This window comes from Melanerpes formicivorus, unplaced genomic scaffold (assembly GCF_026170545.1).
Source record: "Melanerpes formicivorus ecotype bairdi unplaced genomic scaffold, bMelFor1.0.p_v2 SCAF_1, whole genome shotgun sequence".
Lineage (NCBI taxonomy): Eukaryota > Metazoa > Chordata > Aves > Piciformes > Picidae > Melanerpes > Melanerpes formicivorus.
The window spans coordinates 34,946,890-34,964,811 of NW_027142353.1; the positions used below are offsets into that span (position 1 = coordinate 34,946,890).

Here is a 17,922-nt window from a genome sequence, read left to right on the forward strand (position 1 = left end):
GTCACAGAAAATTGTGCAGCAATGTAGATTCTTTGTGCCCTGTCAAGGCACTGTGTGTGCTGCCTCCCATCCTGCAGCAGCTCAGCAGGCTGCAGGATTGAGCCCTAATTGCTAAGCTGCCTGGAGGATGCAGCAAGAATAACAGTAATGTGTTGGCTGACATAAAAGAAACCGTTTCAGCAGGAGTTAAGTGCAATAAAAGGTGAGCCTCATTTCTCTACTTTCAAACCTCCAGTGAATTCAGGGAAGATCATGATTTCTTCTCTCTAAGTAAGAAGCAAATCACTTTGTTTACCAGTCTGTGGTTGGATGGTAGGGTCCTTTTCCTGCTTTCAAATTTTTTATGATGCTGTTGTAGGAAATGTGCTGAATTGATTACTGAGCTTGCCTAAAAGTAAGGTTTAGATCTGTGCTTTCAGAGCTTTGTGAAGTCTGGGGTGCAGGAGCAGATACTGCATTCTGCTAAAAAATGCTAAAGAGCCTTTATTAGAGTTCTGCTGCAGGCAGGGAGAGGGGAATGAATTAATTTAGAAGTAATTGGATAGCTTTCAATTGAAATAGCTCCTGACTGAAGAAAAAACAGAGGAGAAATATAAGGGCATCTCTGAACCATATAGATTATGAAGATTAGACCAAAGCAAAGCTGAAGGTGACTTCATCCTGAGGCTGAATTTGAGGGTTTATTTTTGCAGTTTACTCAAAGCTACCCTTTGCTTAAGTTAATCTTCCTTCTCTGGTTTCTAGAGCATGGTTTGGTGTCTGTCCTTTCAGGGACACATCTCCACATGTTGCAAATACTGATGATGTGTTTCATTACATTTGTGGCTTTAGATGGAATTTAAATCTTTTATACCACCCCTTTTATTTTGAGGGGGCATGGGAGAAAGCACTGTGGGCTCTAGTGTGTATTTGGGAATACAGCCTGTGGTACCTAATGCTATCACCACTTGTCGATGTGCCAGGTGGAAGAGAGAGTGTCCTCAGCACTGTAGGTATGAGCATCTGCATGATAAGGATGAGATGGGAAGACATCCCTTCCCTCTTCCAAAGCACATCTTCCCTCTTCTAGAACATCTTCAAAAAGTAAAGAATTATTATCTGAGAGTCTAATGTTGTCAGCCTCTCTTGGGTTTTTGGGGTGATCATGGAGCACATTCTCTTGGAAGCTGTGTGCTGGGAAAGGCCAGCATTCATTTACCAAGGGTGAATCATGATGACCTTCAAGGATGGACTGGTAGGTCTGTAAAAGAGGGGAGAGTAGGAATCACAGAACATTAGAGGTTGTAAGGGATCTCCAGAGATCATCGAGTCCTATCCCACTGCCAAAGCAGGATCACTTAGGGTAGTCTGCACAGGAATGCATCCAGGAAGGTTTTGAGAGTCTCCAGAGAAGGAGACTCCACAACCTCCTTGGGCAGCCTGTTCCAGTGCTCCGTCACCCTCACTGTAAAGAAGTTTCTCTTCATGTTGAAGTGAAACCTTCTGTGTTCAAATTTGTATCCATTGTTCCTTGGCTTATTACTGTGCACCACCCAGAAGAGCTTGGCCCCCTCCACTTCACACCCACCCCTCAGATATTGATAGACACTGATCAGCTCCCCTCTCAGTCTTCTCCAGACTAAACAGCTCCAAGTTTCTCAGTCTCTCTTCATAGGGGAGATGCTCAAGTCCCCTAATCATCCTTGTGGCTCTCAGTTGGATTCTTTCCAGCAGGTCCCTGTCTCTCTTAAGCTGGGGAGTCCAAAACTGGACACAGGAAATGTCTTCTTTGAATTCAGTAAGGCTTTTGAGATGATGTCCTGCATCATCCGCATCATCCCTGTATTGAAGAGCAACTGCAGTCTAGATGGGTGGACTGCTTGTGTAGGAAGTTGCTCAGAACTATCTTGGGACCTTTCCTTTAAGTGTTTTTATCAACAACTTGGAGGAGATGAAATTTGCTTCATCAAAAGTGACCCCAGTGAGTGAGTGACACCAGACTTGAGGGAACAGTCAATGTGCTTGAGGGCAGGGCTGCTATACAGGAGGACCAGCACAGTCTGGGGCTGACAACAGTCTTGTGGAATTCAACAAGGACAAATGCAAAATCCTGCACTTGCAATGGAGGGGGTTGTTCAGCCTGGAGAAGAAAATACTTCAGGGAGACCTTCTTGTGGCCTTTCAGTACTTAAAAAGGGCCACAACAAAGATGGGGACAGACTTTTTAGCAGAGCCTGTTGTGGCAGGACAAGGAGTGATTGTTTGAAATTAAAAGGAGGCAGATTTAGGCTAAATACAAGGAGGAAACCTTTTACACTGAGGGTGGTGAAACACTGACCCAAGTTGCCCAGATGGGTTGTTAATGCCACATTCATGGAAACGTTCCAGGTTCGGTTGGATAGGGCTCTGAGCATCCGTAGTTGATGTCCCTGCTCACTGCAGGGGGGTTGAACTAGATGGCTTTTAAAGATCCATTTCAACCTAAACCAATCTATTACTCTATAGCATATCCAGGATGGGTTCATCTGGGATGGACTAACCCAGGACGGACTAACTCCTTGTAGTGGTGAGGGCTGTGCCTACAAGGAGCCAGGCCTTTCACAGCAGTGCATGGCAGAAGAATGGTGAAAACCCAAACTTGAAACTGAAGCTAGAGTTTCCAACTGGAAATAAAAAAAACCCCATCCCACTATGAGCTAATTAGGTACTGGGGCAGGCTGCCCAGGGTAGTTGTGTGGTCATAGAATCAGAATCATAGAAAGGATCCTCAAAGGTCATCTTGCCCAACCCCACTGCAGTAAGCAGTGGTGTCTTTAACCAGACCGTGCTGCTCAGGCTCCTATCAGGTTTGACCTTGAATGTCTCCAAGGATGGGGCTTCCACCACATCTCTGGGTAACCTGTTACAGCGTTTCACTACTCTCATTGTGAAGAACTTATTCCTAATATCCAGAAAACTTCCTCCTAATGTCCAATACTCTCCATCCTGGGATGTTCTCAAGACCATAGAGGTCAAAGCCCTGAGCAGCTTGATTTCAACTTTGAACAGGGGTTGTATCAGATACCTCCCAAGGTTCCTTTCCTCCTGATTGTGTGATTTTTATCCATGCTGCTCCTATCAGTTGTTCACCGGGGGAGCAGAACATTTTTGCCGTTTCCTGGGATTTTTTCCTTTCCCCTACACATATTGTGTACTTTCTGTATTATGTGAGCTACATAACAGATGGGAACCTCAGAGCTGTTCTGCAGATTAATAATTAACATGTTGACCTTCTACAGAATCCTTGTGTGTTCCAGGAACTGCAGTTCTCTTGACAAGCAGGAATGAGCCAATCCTCCCAACTTATTGCCAGGAAAGAAGATGAAAGGGTTGTCCAGCTTCAGGGCCACTCATTATAAAAGCCTGATAATCTGAATATTTAATCTCTTTATTTCAGTAGTAAACAAAGGAGAACCAGAGACCAGATCTCCAAGGCAGCATTCAGCTGCCCAGCTATGAAACTGTCCTTCCCTCTCCTGCAGTTCCCTTGATTATCTCTGACACACTTCCAATTTCTACACCAAATGAGACCTTACAGACCACAGTCTGCTTCACTGCAAACCCTGATTCATTCTGCAGGCTGGTCCATCAGAAGTCCTGCTGTGTCTTCTCTCCTGTGAAAACGATATGAGGAGCAGTAGCTCTGCCCTGGCTTGTTGCAGGGAAGGCAGAAGTGATGCTTGAAGGGGAAAATTCAGCACATGAGCAGAGGACTGTCTGAGTCAACAGGCAAGGGGGCTGAAAGGCCAAGGTGCCTGGAAAGCCACCGCAGCGCGGGCTGCTGGATGGGGAGGTGGTCATGCATAGACTATGATTTTTTTTTTTCTTCATGTGAGATTATGAGGGAAGGAATGATGGGAAAAGATGATGTTTGGTCAAGGAGGAAGGCTTCCGAGCCAAACAGTTGTGAGCCAGAGCTTGAGATTTGTATCTGACAAGAGAAGATACTCTCTGACTCAGTTACAGGCTTACTTCAGGGACAGGATAGTCCTTGAATGGCACCCTGTGAGGTTTCTTCTGGATGGCATCTGTGAAAACCGTACCTAGGCTACATGCCACCTGCATGTCTATTTTTCATTCATGTAACACTAGCCACAGGAAAAGCTTCAAGTGCTTTCCAAGTGCTAACAAAGGGACTTTCAACAAACCATGGTAGGAACTGCTGAGTGTTGTCCTTATGTCCCAGATCAAGAATCTGAGGAACAGAAAGGTGGTGGCTATTGTTCTGACCAGATACACGTGACTGTGGATGGATCTGTCCTGCCTTGATCCCTCATTTAGGTAACAAAGATGAATGCTCTCTTCCTCCCTCTCTCATGGCTCATTTCAGGCTGTGGGCAGGAAGGGATGTTCTCCAAGCATGTATTTGTGCAGCACATTTCACCTTTTCCGAGCAAAATGATTAAATGATTCTATGATTCTGTGACCAAAGGGACCTGCTGAGGATGAGCCTTTATATAGTTCCTCTGATAGCCTTTGAGAAATCGTGGCTGTCTAACCACTCTGTAATGGGGTTTCTTGCACAGCAGTGCAGCCAACACCTGGTTTTAAATGTTGTTCTGAGCTCTTCCAGGGAAATCCTTGGGGTTTCTTTTAAGCACTGTTTCCTCTAACGCTTTATTGCTGGTGAATCTGGGCCATAACAAATGGGAAACTTTGACTGACGCTGCAGTTTCTCTCTCCTCTTTCTTTGGTCCTGCATACAAATGCGGCAGGTCCCTGGGGAGCAGCCAAGACTGCACCACTCAGCTGGAGTGGCTGGCAGTGTGGCATAGACATCTGATGTACACCCCTACTATTGCTCAGAGAGGCTGCAATCCCATCTCTGCTTTGCAGAGCTTTTCTCTACTTCCCTGAATTGGAAGGCAATCATCTAGTGGAGGATGTCCCGGCTCACTGCAGGGGGAGTTAGACACACTTCCAATTTCTGCAACAAATGAGGGAGTGATCTTACAGACCACAGTCTACTTCACTGCAAACCCTGATTCATTCTCCAGGTAGATCCTGGGGAAAAAAAAAAGAAATATTAAAATAACTTTTGGAGGTCCCTTCCATCCCTTCACATGTTTTGATCACTTCTAAGAATGGTGACTCCACCACTTCCCTGGGCAGTGAGGGGCATCCCAGACAGAAGACACTGGTGAAAGACCTTCTCTCCCCTAATTCCCCACTGTCTCCAGCAGGGATTGGATTTTGTAAAACATAGGGCAACGTCTTGGGTTACTGAACTCATTGAGGAGAGTGAGCTCATCTGTCTCTAGGGTCAAAGACAAAAATGCTCAGATGTGTGATTAGCCTGAACAAGTTCTATATTTTTGTGTATTCATCCAGCTTGGGGGGGTTTAGTCTCAGCCAAACATCACCAGAGTGGAAGCACTTGTGAATGCCACCATGAGATGGGTACAAGAATTACCATCTTCATAGTGGTCCCACACAGCTCTCATGCTTTGCTTCATTGACCTTCCTTGACAACCTGGGCTTGAACGATCAGCATACCCTTCTTGAATTAACTTGCTGTTCTCTTCTTCTCTTTCAGCTGCTTGGAGCAAAGATGGATAAGATATTGGAAGCTGTGGTGATGTCCTCATACCCCAACAATGTGAAGCAAGGGCTGGTGAGACGCGTGATTGAGGCAGCGAAGCAGCCCATGGACAGTGAACAGTGCTGGTCCATGCTGGAGCTGTCTACCAAGCTTTATCTCACGGGGGACACCAAGTATAAAAGGGAGATCGGGAAAGAGGTTTTGGAGGTTTATGGCCACTACCACCCAGAGGAGTTTGAGGAGTTCTTCAATGTCCGCTTCCTGCTGACTCTGCTTCAGGAAGGTTATGGACCTCTGGGGAAGCGAAGCCATTACGTCCTCGATTATATCCAGCTAGGACTGCAGTTCATCTTGGAAAGCCCATCAGCAAACAGCATCTTCAGCTTACTGAGGATCGAGGTGCTGCGGAAAGTCTGCGAGAAGCCCAGCCCCAAGCAGTGTGCAAAGATCAGCAAACTTTTGCTCCAGCACCCTCAGTGCATTCCCACTGGCAAGCACCAGCTCTTGTTTTGTCAGCAGCTGATCCGCTGCATTGGGCACTTCCAGTGTGTCTCTGAGGGGGAAGAGGACATCATGGAGTTCTTGGAGCAGGTGAACAAAGTGAGCAGCCTGCTGCAGAGGATCTGGAGGACGCAGACCTCAGCCATCCTGCCTTCTTTGAAGGAGCTGTTCACTATCATTTCTTCAACAGGTAATCATAGGATCATAGAAACATACAAAGGTAGGGGTTGGTAGGCACATCCAGGGATAACTGAGTCCAATCCCCCTTGCCAAAGCAGGGCCACCTAGGACACGTCACACAGGAGTGCATCCAGATGGGTCTTGAAAGTCTCCAGGGAAGGAGGCTCCACAACCTCTCTGGGCAGCCTGTTCCAGTGCTCTGTCACCCTCACAGTAAAGAAGTTGTTCTTCATGTTGAGGTGGAACTTCCTGTGTTCTAGTTTGTGTCCATTGCCCCTTGCCCTATTACAGGGCACCACTGCAAAGAGACTGGCACCTTCTTGACACTAACCCTTCAGATGTTTGTAAACATTGACAAGGTCTCTTCTTAGTCCTCTCCTCTCCAGACTAAAGAGCCCCAGGTCTCTCAGCCTTTCCTCATCAGACAGTCCCTTAATAATCCTTGTAGCCTCTGTTGGATTCTCTTTAGTATATCCCTGTTCCTCTTGAACTGGGGAGCCCAGAACTGGACACAATACTCCAGATGTGGCCTCACCAGGGCAGAGTAGGAAGGGAGGAAGGAAAACCTCCCATGACCTTGTAACTAAGAATGTAGATGTTGGCTCTGATGAAGCCAAATTTGATGTTTCACATCTTGCATGGTTCTCATCCTCTCCAGAAATGCAACCACAGGTAAAATATGTAAGCAAACATTGCTAAAAGTTATCCAGGGCTATAGGTTAGGAAAACTAGGGACAAAGCTAAGGAGTTATTTCTCACTGATCTAGAGGTAGAAAGCCCTCTCGGGGGGGTGATTGTATCTTAAGATGGGACAGGAGACATTTAACTAATAAAGGTTATTGCAGAAGTTCTCAGAAGATTTTTTTGAAGTACCTGACAGGTGAGGTTCTGCTTCAGCTGCTCCTAAACCCCGGAGGAGATGGGTTTCTCAGTGCCCTCCTTATGAAAGCCTCATCCTTTGGAAGTTGATCCAGGCATGCAAACCTACAGCTGCATCCCTGCATTACTTGCAGTACTTAGTACAAAGAGAGCAGTGCAGAAGAGATGTGGGAGCCAGGGTTGGCTGAGCAGTGTTCTTGCAGCTGTGATCTCTTCCTCCCTTTGGGCTGTGTATGGACCATCACCATCCCTGGAGGCGTTTAGAAGATGTGGTGCTGAGGATTATGGTTTAGTGGTGGACTTGGCTATGCTAACAGTTGGTGATCTTAAAGGTCTCTTCCAACCAAATCAATTCTATGATTCTATGATTTGTGCAACAGCTCATCTGTTATGGCCCAACCTCCTTATGCCCTATATTGAGGTTTGAGGAGCTGTCCTCCTAACACAGCTCAGTGAACTCTCTGCTCCATTTACATAGGAAGAAATGATCTGGCTTTTAGAGATGAGAAATGTCCTCATGTGCCTGGTTTGCCTTTCAACTAACATCTTCATTGATGGTGCTCATTCGTGTCTTGCAGAGGAGCAAGAAGCACCATCCAACGCCTTGGCCAGCGTGGTTCAGTTTGTCCCTCTGGAGCTCATGGATGGCGTCATAAGAAACCTAACCAATGATGACAGCATCACTGATGTGCAAATGATGACAGCCATTGGCAGGTAGGAGAAGCTCCATTACTGAATGCTATTCTCAGTTAGGTGAAAAACCCACCTGAAAGCTTCACTCAGTTCCTTTGTGTGGTTTTATCCCAACCAGCTTGGCTGGTGCTGTCTTATGAGCAGTGTTTGGAGAAAAAAGGGAATTTCTGGATCCTTACTTCCATCCCTGAGGGCCTAGAAAATGAGAATTAGGACTTTTTAACTGGTTATGTTATTATTGTTTATTTTATTTGGTTATTTTTCTTTATTATGTTATTGTTTTGGTTTCTTTTGCCTGATTTTTTTTCCCCTTAGGAATAAGTAATGTTTTGAGATGCCCAACATAAGATATCTTGAGGAATTTTGAGTTTCTTTCCAGAAGCTTCTGAGGGACTTTTCTGCACGAAAATCTCTTATTTTCAAGTTTCATGTTGATCCTCATCTCTCTCAGAAAGACATCATCCTAAATCACCAGCCACAGTAAGAATCTTGGAGATGGAAGTTTGCCTAAGTTTCAACGATTCCAGCTTGACTTTTGTCAGATAAACGTGGTGGTGGTGGTCTGAATCTTAGGCCTGTGCAGCAAGTTCGCCATGGGACAACAATGTGCCCTTGTGGCCAAGAGAGCCAATGGGATCCTGGGGTGCATCAAGAAAAGTGTGGCCAGCAGGGTTAAGGAGGTTCTTCTCCTCCTGTTCTCTGCCCTGGTGAGATCACACCTGTAAGACTGTGTCCAGTTTGGGGCTCTCCAGTTCAAGAGAGACAGAGACCTGCTGGAGAGAGTCCAATGGAGAGCCTTGAGGATGATTAGGGGACTTGAACATCTCCCCTGTAAAGAGAAACTGAGAGCCCTGGGGCTGTTTAGTGTGGAGAAGAGAAGACTGAGAGGGGATCTGATCAATGTGTTTTGATATCTGAGGGGTGGGTGTCAAGTGGAGGAGGCCAAGCTCTTTTGGCACAGTAATAAGCCAAGGAGCAATGGATACAAACTTGAACACAGAAGGTTTCACCTCAACATGAAGAGAAACTTCTCTACAATGAGGGTGACAGAGCACTGGAACAGGAGGTTGTGGAGTCTCCTTCTCTGGAGACTTACAAAACCCACCTGGATGCATTGCTGTGTGGACTGCCCTAGGTGATCCTGCTTTGGCAGGGGGGTTGTACTTGGTGATCTCTGGAGGTCCCTTCCAACCTCTAATGTTCTGTGATACTGTGAAATACTACCTGGCATGCAAGACTGTGCAGAGCCAGATCTTTCTTTGGCATCAACAAATCTTCCTTGCGTACTTGTGTCCAAGTCCTACAGCTCATCTGTCCTCCAGTGCCTTTCTCCACACTTGCTTAGGAATATCTTTAATGATCTTAAGGTCTTTTCCAACCTAAATATTTCAACGATTCTATCTTCAACTCCCACTTTCCTTAGAGGCCTCCATTTAAATGGGTGATGTTCACAGGCAGTAGCACACACACTTAACCCAAGGCAGCTGCTGTGATTTGTGAAACAAGTCTGGGGACATCTCTTTTCCTCTTCTTACAAAATTTGTGTCTCCTCCAATAAGGTTACATGACAGAAACACACATTTTTCCTGAGGGGAATTTTATGTAGGCAGAAAGAGGTTGCTTCTCACTGACTTGCTGGTGAAGTTTACCCTGGGTTTACCCAGGAGAAAAGCTCAACTTATCTGTTCAGTTCTTAGCCATTTTCTCCATTCTTTTCTCCTTCTGGGCACCTGCTGCTCTGTGCTCCAGGTGAGAAATCCTTTAGTAGCACCAGTGTCTAAATATATAGGTTGTAAAATCATAGAGGTTGTCAGATCAATTGCATTGTCCCCAAAACATTCCTTGTCACGCCAAACGATGAGTAAATGATTACTCAGAGTTAGCCAGACATTAACCAGAGCCTGCAAAATGTTATTAAGATCACTTAGGAGAGATGCAGAGGTTGTGGTAGAGTGTCTACAGCAGATGGGTGCCCCAGAAAATTGCATGACTGCTGGCCTTTGGATGCCTGTGTGCCCCATGCCTATCACAGTACATCAGAGGTTGGAAGGGACTTCCAGAGATCATCGGGTCCAACCCTCCTGTCAAAGCACTGCGTCAATAGATCACAACTAAATAGACTTCAATAGATCACAACTAAATTTGGGGCTAAGTAAAACAGGGCTTCTAAAGAAAAACTCTGTTGACTTAGAACATCAACAAAGAATGTATGAGCTGAAAGGATCTTTCAGCTGAGGATCCGTGACATGCTGGTTGCATACAGAAGTTTCTCCCCCCAAAGTCTGCTTTGGAAGTTAACAGGAGGGGTAAAAAGGGACTAGGGGAGGAGCTCCTGATCAAGCAAAAACCAAATCGTGGTAAAAGAAAGCAAGCCCGGCACCTGCTGGTGTAAGTGTACATCACAGTCCTTTGTAGAGAGTTTCTTTTAGAGCTTGCTTCTTTTCAGGTAACTCTGTTAATGTGCATCCATGATGTCAGAAGTACTCACCGATTTGGAGAGGTTAATCGTTTATCTTGCCTGAAGGTGTAGCAGAAGACTACTCCTTAGGGAAGTGATTGTCACCCTGTGCTCAGCACTGGTGAGGCAACACCTTGAATACTGGGTTCAGTTTTGGGTGCCTCAATACATGAAGGATATTGAGGTGCTGGAGAGTGTCCAGAGAAGGGCAATGAAGCGAGTGAAGGTGTAGAGCACAAGTCTTGTGGAGAGCAGCTGAGGGAACTGTGGTTGTTAAGCCTGGAGAAAAGGAGGCTGAGGGAAGACTTCACTCTCTACAACTCCCTGAAAAGAGGTTGGAGTGAGGTGGGGATGAGTCTCTTCTCCCAGGTAACAAGTGACAGGATGAGAGGAAATGGCCTCAAGTTGTGCCAGGGGAGGTTTAGTTGGATATTAGGAAAGAAATCTTTGCTGAGAGTGTCGCCAGGCATTGAGACAGGCTGTCCAGGGAAGTGGGGGAGTCACCATCCCTGGAGGGATTTGAAAGCTATGTAGATGTGGAACATGCTTTGGTGGTGACTTAGCAGTTCTGAGTTAATGGTTGGACTTGATGATCCTGAAGGTCTTCTCCAACTAAATTCTATTGAGATCTTTTGAAGATCTTTGAAGATCCCAGGTCTAGATGAAGAAGCTATCTGCTCTCACACAGCATTGCAAGCACTTCCAACCCCTACAAACTAGGATGTGAACTTTTAAAATGTAGCACACCAAATCAGTGGCTCCTTGGGGAAAGTAGGGCCCTGGCTTCCAAAACATTTGTGGAGAATACCATGTGCATTGAAAGTGTAAGTTTTTGCTGTGTTCGCAGTGTAAGCAGACAGCAGCAGGACTGGAACTTAGACACTACTGCTGTCAAGTGGACAAGGTGGTTTCCAGTTCTGGAGCCCCTATTTACAGGGAAGATCTGGAGGTGCTGGAACACATCCAGAGAAGGGCCATGAGGATGATTAGAGGGGTAGAGCACCTCTCTTGTGGAGACAGACTGAGAGAGTTGGGGCTGTTCAGTCTGGAGAGGAGGCTCCGAGGAAACCTTATTGTGGCCTTCCAGTATCTGAAGTGGGTTACAAAAAAGCTGGGGAGGTACTTTTTAGGATGTCAGGTAGTGCTAGGACCAGGGGGAATGGAAAAAAAATAGAAATGCGTAGATTCAGATTGGATGTTAGGAAGAAGTTCTTCCTCATGAGGGTGGTAAGACACTGGAACAGGTTGCCCATGGAGGTGGTGGGCGCCTCATCCCTGGAGATTTTGAAGGCCAGGCTGGATGTGGCTCTGAGCAACCTGATCTAGTGTGTGGTGCTCTTGCAGGGAGGGTTGGAACTAGACTATCCTTGGGGTCCCTTCCAACACTGACAGTTCTATGACTCTATGTCTGTGTAGAAGAAGATAGAGTGAAAAAGGGAATTTGGATCTCTGAATCTATCTCCCTGCTTTATAGGCACTGACATTTACAGACTCCTTTCATGAAGGTTCAACTACACTCCTCAATGAAAGAAGGGTTTTTGTTCCCACTGTTCTTCCTTGATAGCTGTTGCACCACTGGGTTTCTTTAATGGTTGTGATGTCTCTTCTAATAGCCACCCTAGATCTATTTCTGGCCATCATCTAGTTAATGTGATCTTATGCCAGCACAAATATCTGCAATAGCTTTTTTTTCTCTCTCTGGAATTTATTCCTTTAATGTATGCAGGCAGAGCAGTCTCTTCCCATCTCTGCTTTCCTAAACAAGCTGGGTTATTTTTAGCTTTTCTTGCAGGAAATGTTCTTCTTTTCCCTGACCATCTTATCAGGCTTTTCCCACACCTGCTCCCACTTCAATGCATTGGTCTTGGACATGGATGATGACTTTGTGCACCGTGTTCCAGGTGTGACTTTAAACAACAGTTTGAGAGGTCACTGCTTTGCCATAGAGAGCATCTTTTCTTCTGCATCACAGTATGGTGCCAGTCTTTTCTATGACTGTTGTTACACTGGGAACTTGTAGTCACCCAATGTCTGGATGGTCATCTTCAAGCAGACAAGCATCTATCACATAACATCCATTTCTTGTGCCTTGCATGCATTTTGAATCTATCAGTTTCTACACTTTGAATCCTCAAGGTCTTCCCTGTGATAGCTTGATCCTCCTCTTGTGCTCCCCACCTAGAGTATTGTGTCCATTTCTAGAGCCCCTATTAAAAAAGGATCTGGAGTTGCTGGAACATGTGCAGAGATGGGCCAGGAAGATGATGGGAAAATGAGATATGATGCTCATTTGAGACCTCAGTTTCCCTCCAAGCACCAACATGTTTGGCTTTGCATCAGCCAGTCCAGAAAACAGGAAGGCAAAATGAGACCCCACCTGGAGCACTGAGTCCAGTTCTGGAGCCCCTATGACACGAGGTGCTGGAACATGTCCAGAGAAGGGCCACAAGGATGAGCAGAGGGCTGGAGCTCCTCCCCTATAGAGGCAGACTGAGGGAATTGGGACTGTCCAGTCTGGAGAAGAGAAGGCTCTGAGGTGACCTTATTGTGGCCTTCCAGTATCTTAAAGTGGTCTACAAGAAAGCTGGGGAGGGACTTTTTAGGGTGTCAGGTAGTGATAGGACTAGGGGGAATGGAGCAAAAATAGAAATGCATGGATGCAGATTAGATGTTAGAAAGAAGTTCTTCCCCATGAGGGTGGTGAGACCCTGGAACAGGTTGCCCAGGGAGGTGGTGGAAGCCTCATCCCTGGATATTTTTAAGACCAGGCTGGATGTGGCTCTGAGCAACCTGATATAGTGTGAGGTGTCCCTGCCCATGGCAGGGGGGTTGGAACTAGATGATCCTTGAGGTTCCTTCCAACCCTAACAATTCTATGATTCTATGATGGTGCCTCCCAGCTGTGCATCATCACAGATTTCACAGCCCCGTTCAGGATGTTGTGCTAACATCATTAGATCTTAAAGAACGTTGCTTGTTCCTTTAAGATAACCAGCCAGATATGATCTGCTTCTGTCCTCTGTCTAGAAATTCATATATCCTGACAATCTTGCAGAATGCCCTGGAAGCTGGAATCACAGAATCACACAATCACAGAATGTTAGGAGTTGGAAGATCTCAAAAGGTCATCCAGTCCAACCCCCCTGCCAGAGCAGGATCACCTAGAGAGATCACACAGGAATGCATCCAGGCAGGTCTTGAATATCTCCAGAGAGGGAGACTCTACAATCTCCCTGGGCAGCCTGTTCCAGTGTTCTGTCACCCTCACAGTGAAAAAAATTTCCCTCATGCTTCCAGGAAAATTCCCAAAATTCAACTTCCACCTTTTGCCCTTTGTCCTGTCCTTGGGCATCACTCAGCAGAGCCTGGCTCCATCCTCTTGGCACTCACCCTAGTTGTGACAGTGGGGAAGGAATTCAGGTCATCCTAATGTTGGTGACCTAAACCTATAGGCTGAGAATTCAGAGAGACAAAGGGCTACAGTGGGTGTGGCTTGCTTAAGGATGTTTGCTTAGGAAAAATAACAGTGCAGGATGAAGCTGAGGCACATTCCTTGTTTTACCATGAAAAATGTCACACAGCAATGTCTTACCCAGTGCTTGGCTGTGATTCTAATAATCTTACATATTTACAAACATTAATGAGCTCACCCCTTATTCTCCTCCTCTCCAAACTAGAGACCCAGCTCCCTTAGTCTCTCCTTTGGTGCTTGCGGGAAGCCTTTGTGGCATGCTATCCCATCTTCCCAGTCATCCCTTCATTGTCTGTCTGCCTCTTCTTCCCACATAAACCACCATGCCAAAGTTAACAGAGACATTAATACTGATTAATCAGTATTGAATCTGATACTGATACTTGATACTGATCAATCAGAATTTAATTTTATGTGATGAAAATCACTACTTCCTCTTGTTTGGAGTCCCTGAGTCTTCACAGTTCGCCTTCATATCAGCTGTTGCTGCTCTTGTTGCCGTTCTCACATCTTTTATGTGCCTTCTCTTTGTCACCCTGATCAATTCCTTCCTCTTGCTGAACATGGAGGCAGAGGATGTGTTTAATTTGGAAATCACATCTAGAGGCCATGTGTTATCTTTGATCACCCTCCCATCCTCTATACGCAGTGACTGCGCGGCTTTCCTTATTTTCTTCTGATGCAAATGTCTGAGGAACCTTTTCTGGTATTTGCTTAATTACCCAGCTTGGCTTGACTTTTGGTATTTCTCAGCATCCTGCTGTGTTCTGCTTTTTAAGCTTTCTTTCCTGGCTTGCTTTTTGTTTTTCCATTTCCTTGTAGACTTCCCTTTTTCCTGCTCTTTGCCTTGTGGTGCTTAGTTATCCATATTCCCTTCACATGTTTTGCAAAAGATACAGGCTGATAAGGAAAAGGGTAAGACAACTGAACTGAGGTGGGAGACCAAAGATCTGGGATCTCTTCAAACCAAAGGTACTAAAATGGTTAGCAAAGTTTGACCCCTGGAGATCCCAAGCCATTGATTACTTCTCATTTTTATTTAACATTAAGTTTAAACAGAAACAATGTCTCATCACTCAGTCTGAGGTTACCTGTGGCATTCAGGAATATTTGGCTTCTATAGGCCTCTGGGGTCTTTCCCCTTCCCCTTCCCCTTCCCCTTCCCCTTCCCCTTCCCCTTCCCCTTCCCCTTCCCCTTCCCCTTCCCCTTCCCCTTCCCCTTCCCCTTCCCCTTCCCCTTCCCCTTCCCCTTCCCCTTCCCCTTCCCCAATATGTGAGTTAAATTCACCTTCAGAGTTTGTATTTCATTTCAGGATGATCGACTGGGTGTCCTGGCCCCTGGGAAAGAACATTGACAAGTGGATCATTGCTCTGCTGAAGGGTTTGGCTGCAGTGAAGAAGTTCAGCATCTTGATTGAGGTTACTCTTTCAAAAATTGAAAAGGTCAGTGGGCTCTTTTAAACATGAGTGTGAACAATAGATTTCTTCTTGCACCTGAAATATCTCCTTGCCTTTCCACTGAATGGGGACAAGATGTGACTCGAGATATGTTGAAGAGAGTGTGCTGTCCCAAATGGTTTTGAAGGAACGTTGTGTCCCCTAAACCCTCTGTGAATGCTGCATTGCTGTGTATGGGGTTGTCCTGGTTTGAACTAGAATAACCAATTCTCCATTAAGTTATTAGACCTTTTAGCTCAGTCTCTGCTCAGTGAGGGCACTTTCTGAAGCTCAAGGTATGTTTTTCCAGACAGTGGCTGCTTCTAGCAGTGATAACGCTGATGTTCAGAGTTACTGCCAAGGGCTGGGGTGCAGAAAGACTCTTGCCTAGACTTGCTTCTGGGCAGACAAAGGTCACTGCTAAATCATGTTGAAGTTGAAGGGTCATAAATAAGTGAAAAGGTCACACTTGTAGGCAAGAGTGGACAGGACAGGTGACCCAAACCTGACCAACAATGTATTCCATTCCCAGTATGTCATACTCAGTATAAAGCTGAGGGATCACAACTATTAAAGCCTCTTCTAAGGATTGCTTCTGAGGAGGTCTCTGTCTATATTCTACCTTTGATCCCAGTCCTTGAGCTTCTGAACCCAGCTTCTAAATCCAGTTCCAGAATCCCATTCCTGTCTGACACTGGGCCTGATCTGGACTCTGAGGGAGTTCAATATTGGTTTTTTATATACCTGTACATATTTTGGTATTTTCTTCTTTCTATCTTTTATTTTTCTTACTGTTTGATTAAAGCAGTTTTAGTTTTCTCTTACAACCCACTCATCTCTCTCCCTTATTCCCTTTATCTTTCCCTTCTGTAAAGGAAGAGTGATCAATAGAGAGTGTCTGCCATTTGCCTGGTGGCCAGCCCAGCCCTAACCCTTGACAGGCTAGCTGGTTTTGCAGCTAGCAGTGATAGTTTCCAGAACAACCTGCAGTTCTTTAAGTCTTGATATGCAGAGTTACTGATATCTTGACTGTTATGAAATAAATGAAACCAAGGATTTTCAAGCTAGCCAAACACTTTCCTGCTCAAGCTGTGGAGCTCTTGTAAAGCCCACCTTTGGGAATGTGACATGGTCCCCTTTGGCAGTGCCTGGATCAGTGCTACTTGGCAAAATACATACCAGTGAGCATATTAACAGTCTGCACAGCCAGGGATTGGTTTTAGAGTCTCTGCCCTGTCCTCAGTTCTATTTTCTGTGCTGCTGTTCTGCTGTTCTTTCCTTCATATAATAGAAATAACACTTGGCTGAGCCTCCAGTGGAAATTGCCACATAAGTTATCAAGGCCATTATTACCAGTATTGGAACATTATCAACAACTACATTTGTCCCTGGGAGATGGTGAGGGGACTGAGCATTTCTGAGAGGAGGAAAGGCTGGAAGACCTGGAGTTGTTTAACCTGGAGAAGAGCAGACTGAGAGGAGACCTTGTCAATGATCAGCAAGAGCTAAAGAGTGGGGGGCAAGAGGATGGGGCCAGACACTTTTCAGTGGTGCAAAAGGCACAAACTGGAACCCAGGATCTGACATAAGGAAAAAAATTCTTTCCTGTGAGGATGCCAAAAACACTGGACCAGGTTGCCCAGAGAAGTTGTGGAGTCTCCTTCCCTAGAGAGATTCCAAACCTGCTTAGATATGATCCTGCTCAACTGCTTTAGGTGACCCTGCTTTAGCAGAGGGATTGGGCTAGATGATCTTTAGAGGTGCCTTCTAATCCCTACGAGTCTGTGATCAGCCATGTTCACTGATTAATGGGAGAACAGCCAAACATCTCTTTAACTTTCCTTTTGTTGTTAATGCATAGGAAAGGGACCCAGCCCTTAAAATAACATGGGATTTTTGGAAATGTGGAAAAATGGTCTGAAATGGATAGAGAGCATTGTCAACTGACATAATTTTTTGTAAAGTAGGATAGCTCTGTAGAGCTCCCAAACAGAGAGGGAGCTGGGGGTACTGATCGACAGCCGCCTAAACATGAGCCAGAAGTGTGCCCAGGTGGCCAAGAAGGCCAATGGCATCCTGGCCTGCATTAGGAATAGTGTGGCCAGCAGGAGCAGGGAAGTCATTGTGCCCCTGTACTCTTCACTGGTTAGGCCACACCTTGAGTCCTGTGTCCAGTTCTGGGCCCCTCAGTTTAGGAAGGACATTGAGTCTCTTGAACGTGTCCAGAGAAGGGCAACAAGGCTGGGGAGAGGCCTTGAGCACAGCCCTGTGAGGAGAGGCTGAGGGAGCTGGGATTGTTTAGCCTGGAGAAGAGGAGGCTCAGGGGTGACCTCATTGCCTTCTACAACTACCCGAAAGGTGGTTATAGCCAGGAAGGGGTTGGTCTCTTCTCCCAGGCAACCAGCACCAGAACAAGAGGACACAGTCTGAAGCGGCGCCAGGGGAGGTTTAGGCTTGAGGTGAGGAGAAAGTTCTTCACTGAGCGAGTTGTTCGCCATTGGGATGTGCTGCCCAGGGCGGTGGTGGAGTCACCATCCCTGGAGGTGTTCAAGAGGGGATTGGATGTGGCACTTGGTGCCATGGTCTAGTCATGAGGTCTGTGGTGACAGGTTGGACTCAATGATCCTCGAGGTCTCTTCCAACCTTAGTTACACTGTGATACTGTGATAAATAGCATTGCTTAGCCTTTGCTTTCTATGTCTTTTCCTGAAAGACTGGTGACAAAGTTCCAAATATCAGAAT

The 17,922-nt window shown here is 45.9% G+C and overlaps 1 protein-coding gene across 1 annotated transcript in view; it reads left to right on the forward strand.

The window, feature by feature from the left end:
- Positions 1-5,569: 5,569 nt before the first annotated feature.
- Positions 5,570-17,922, forward strand: part of USP35 (ubiquitin specific peptidase 35) — a 28,172-nt gene continuing 15,819 nt past the window's right edge. The window contains exons 1-3 of the mRNA XM_068140014.1: positions 5,570-6,251; positions 7,699-7,834; positions 15,057-15,186. Of these exons, the coding sequence (XP_067996115.1) occupies positions 5,570-6,251; positions 7,699-7,834; positions 15,057-15,186 (948 nt within the window). The remainder of the gene's footprint in view (positions 6,252-7,698; positions 7,835-15,056; positions 15,187-17,922) is intronic.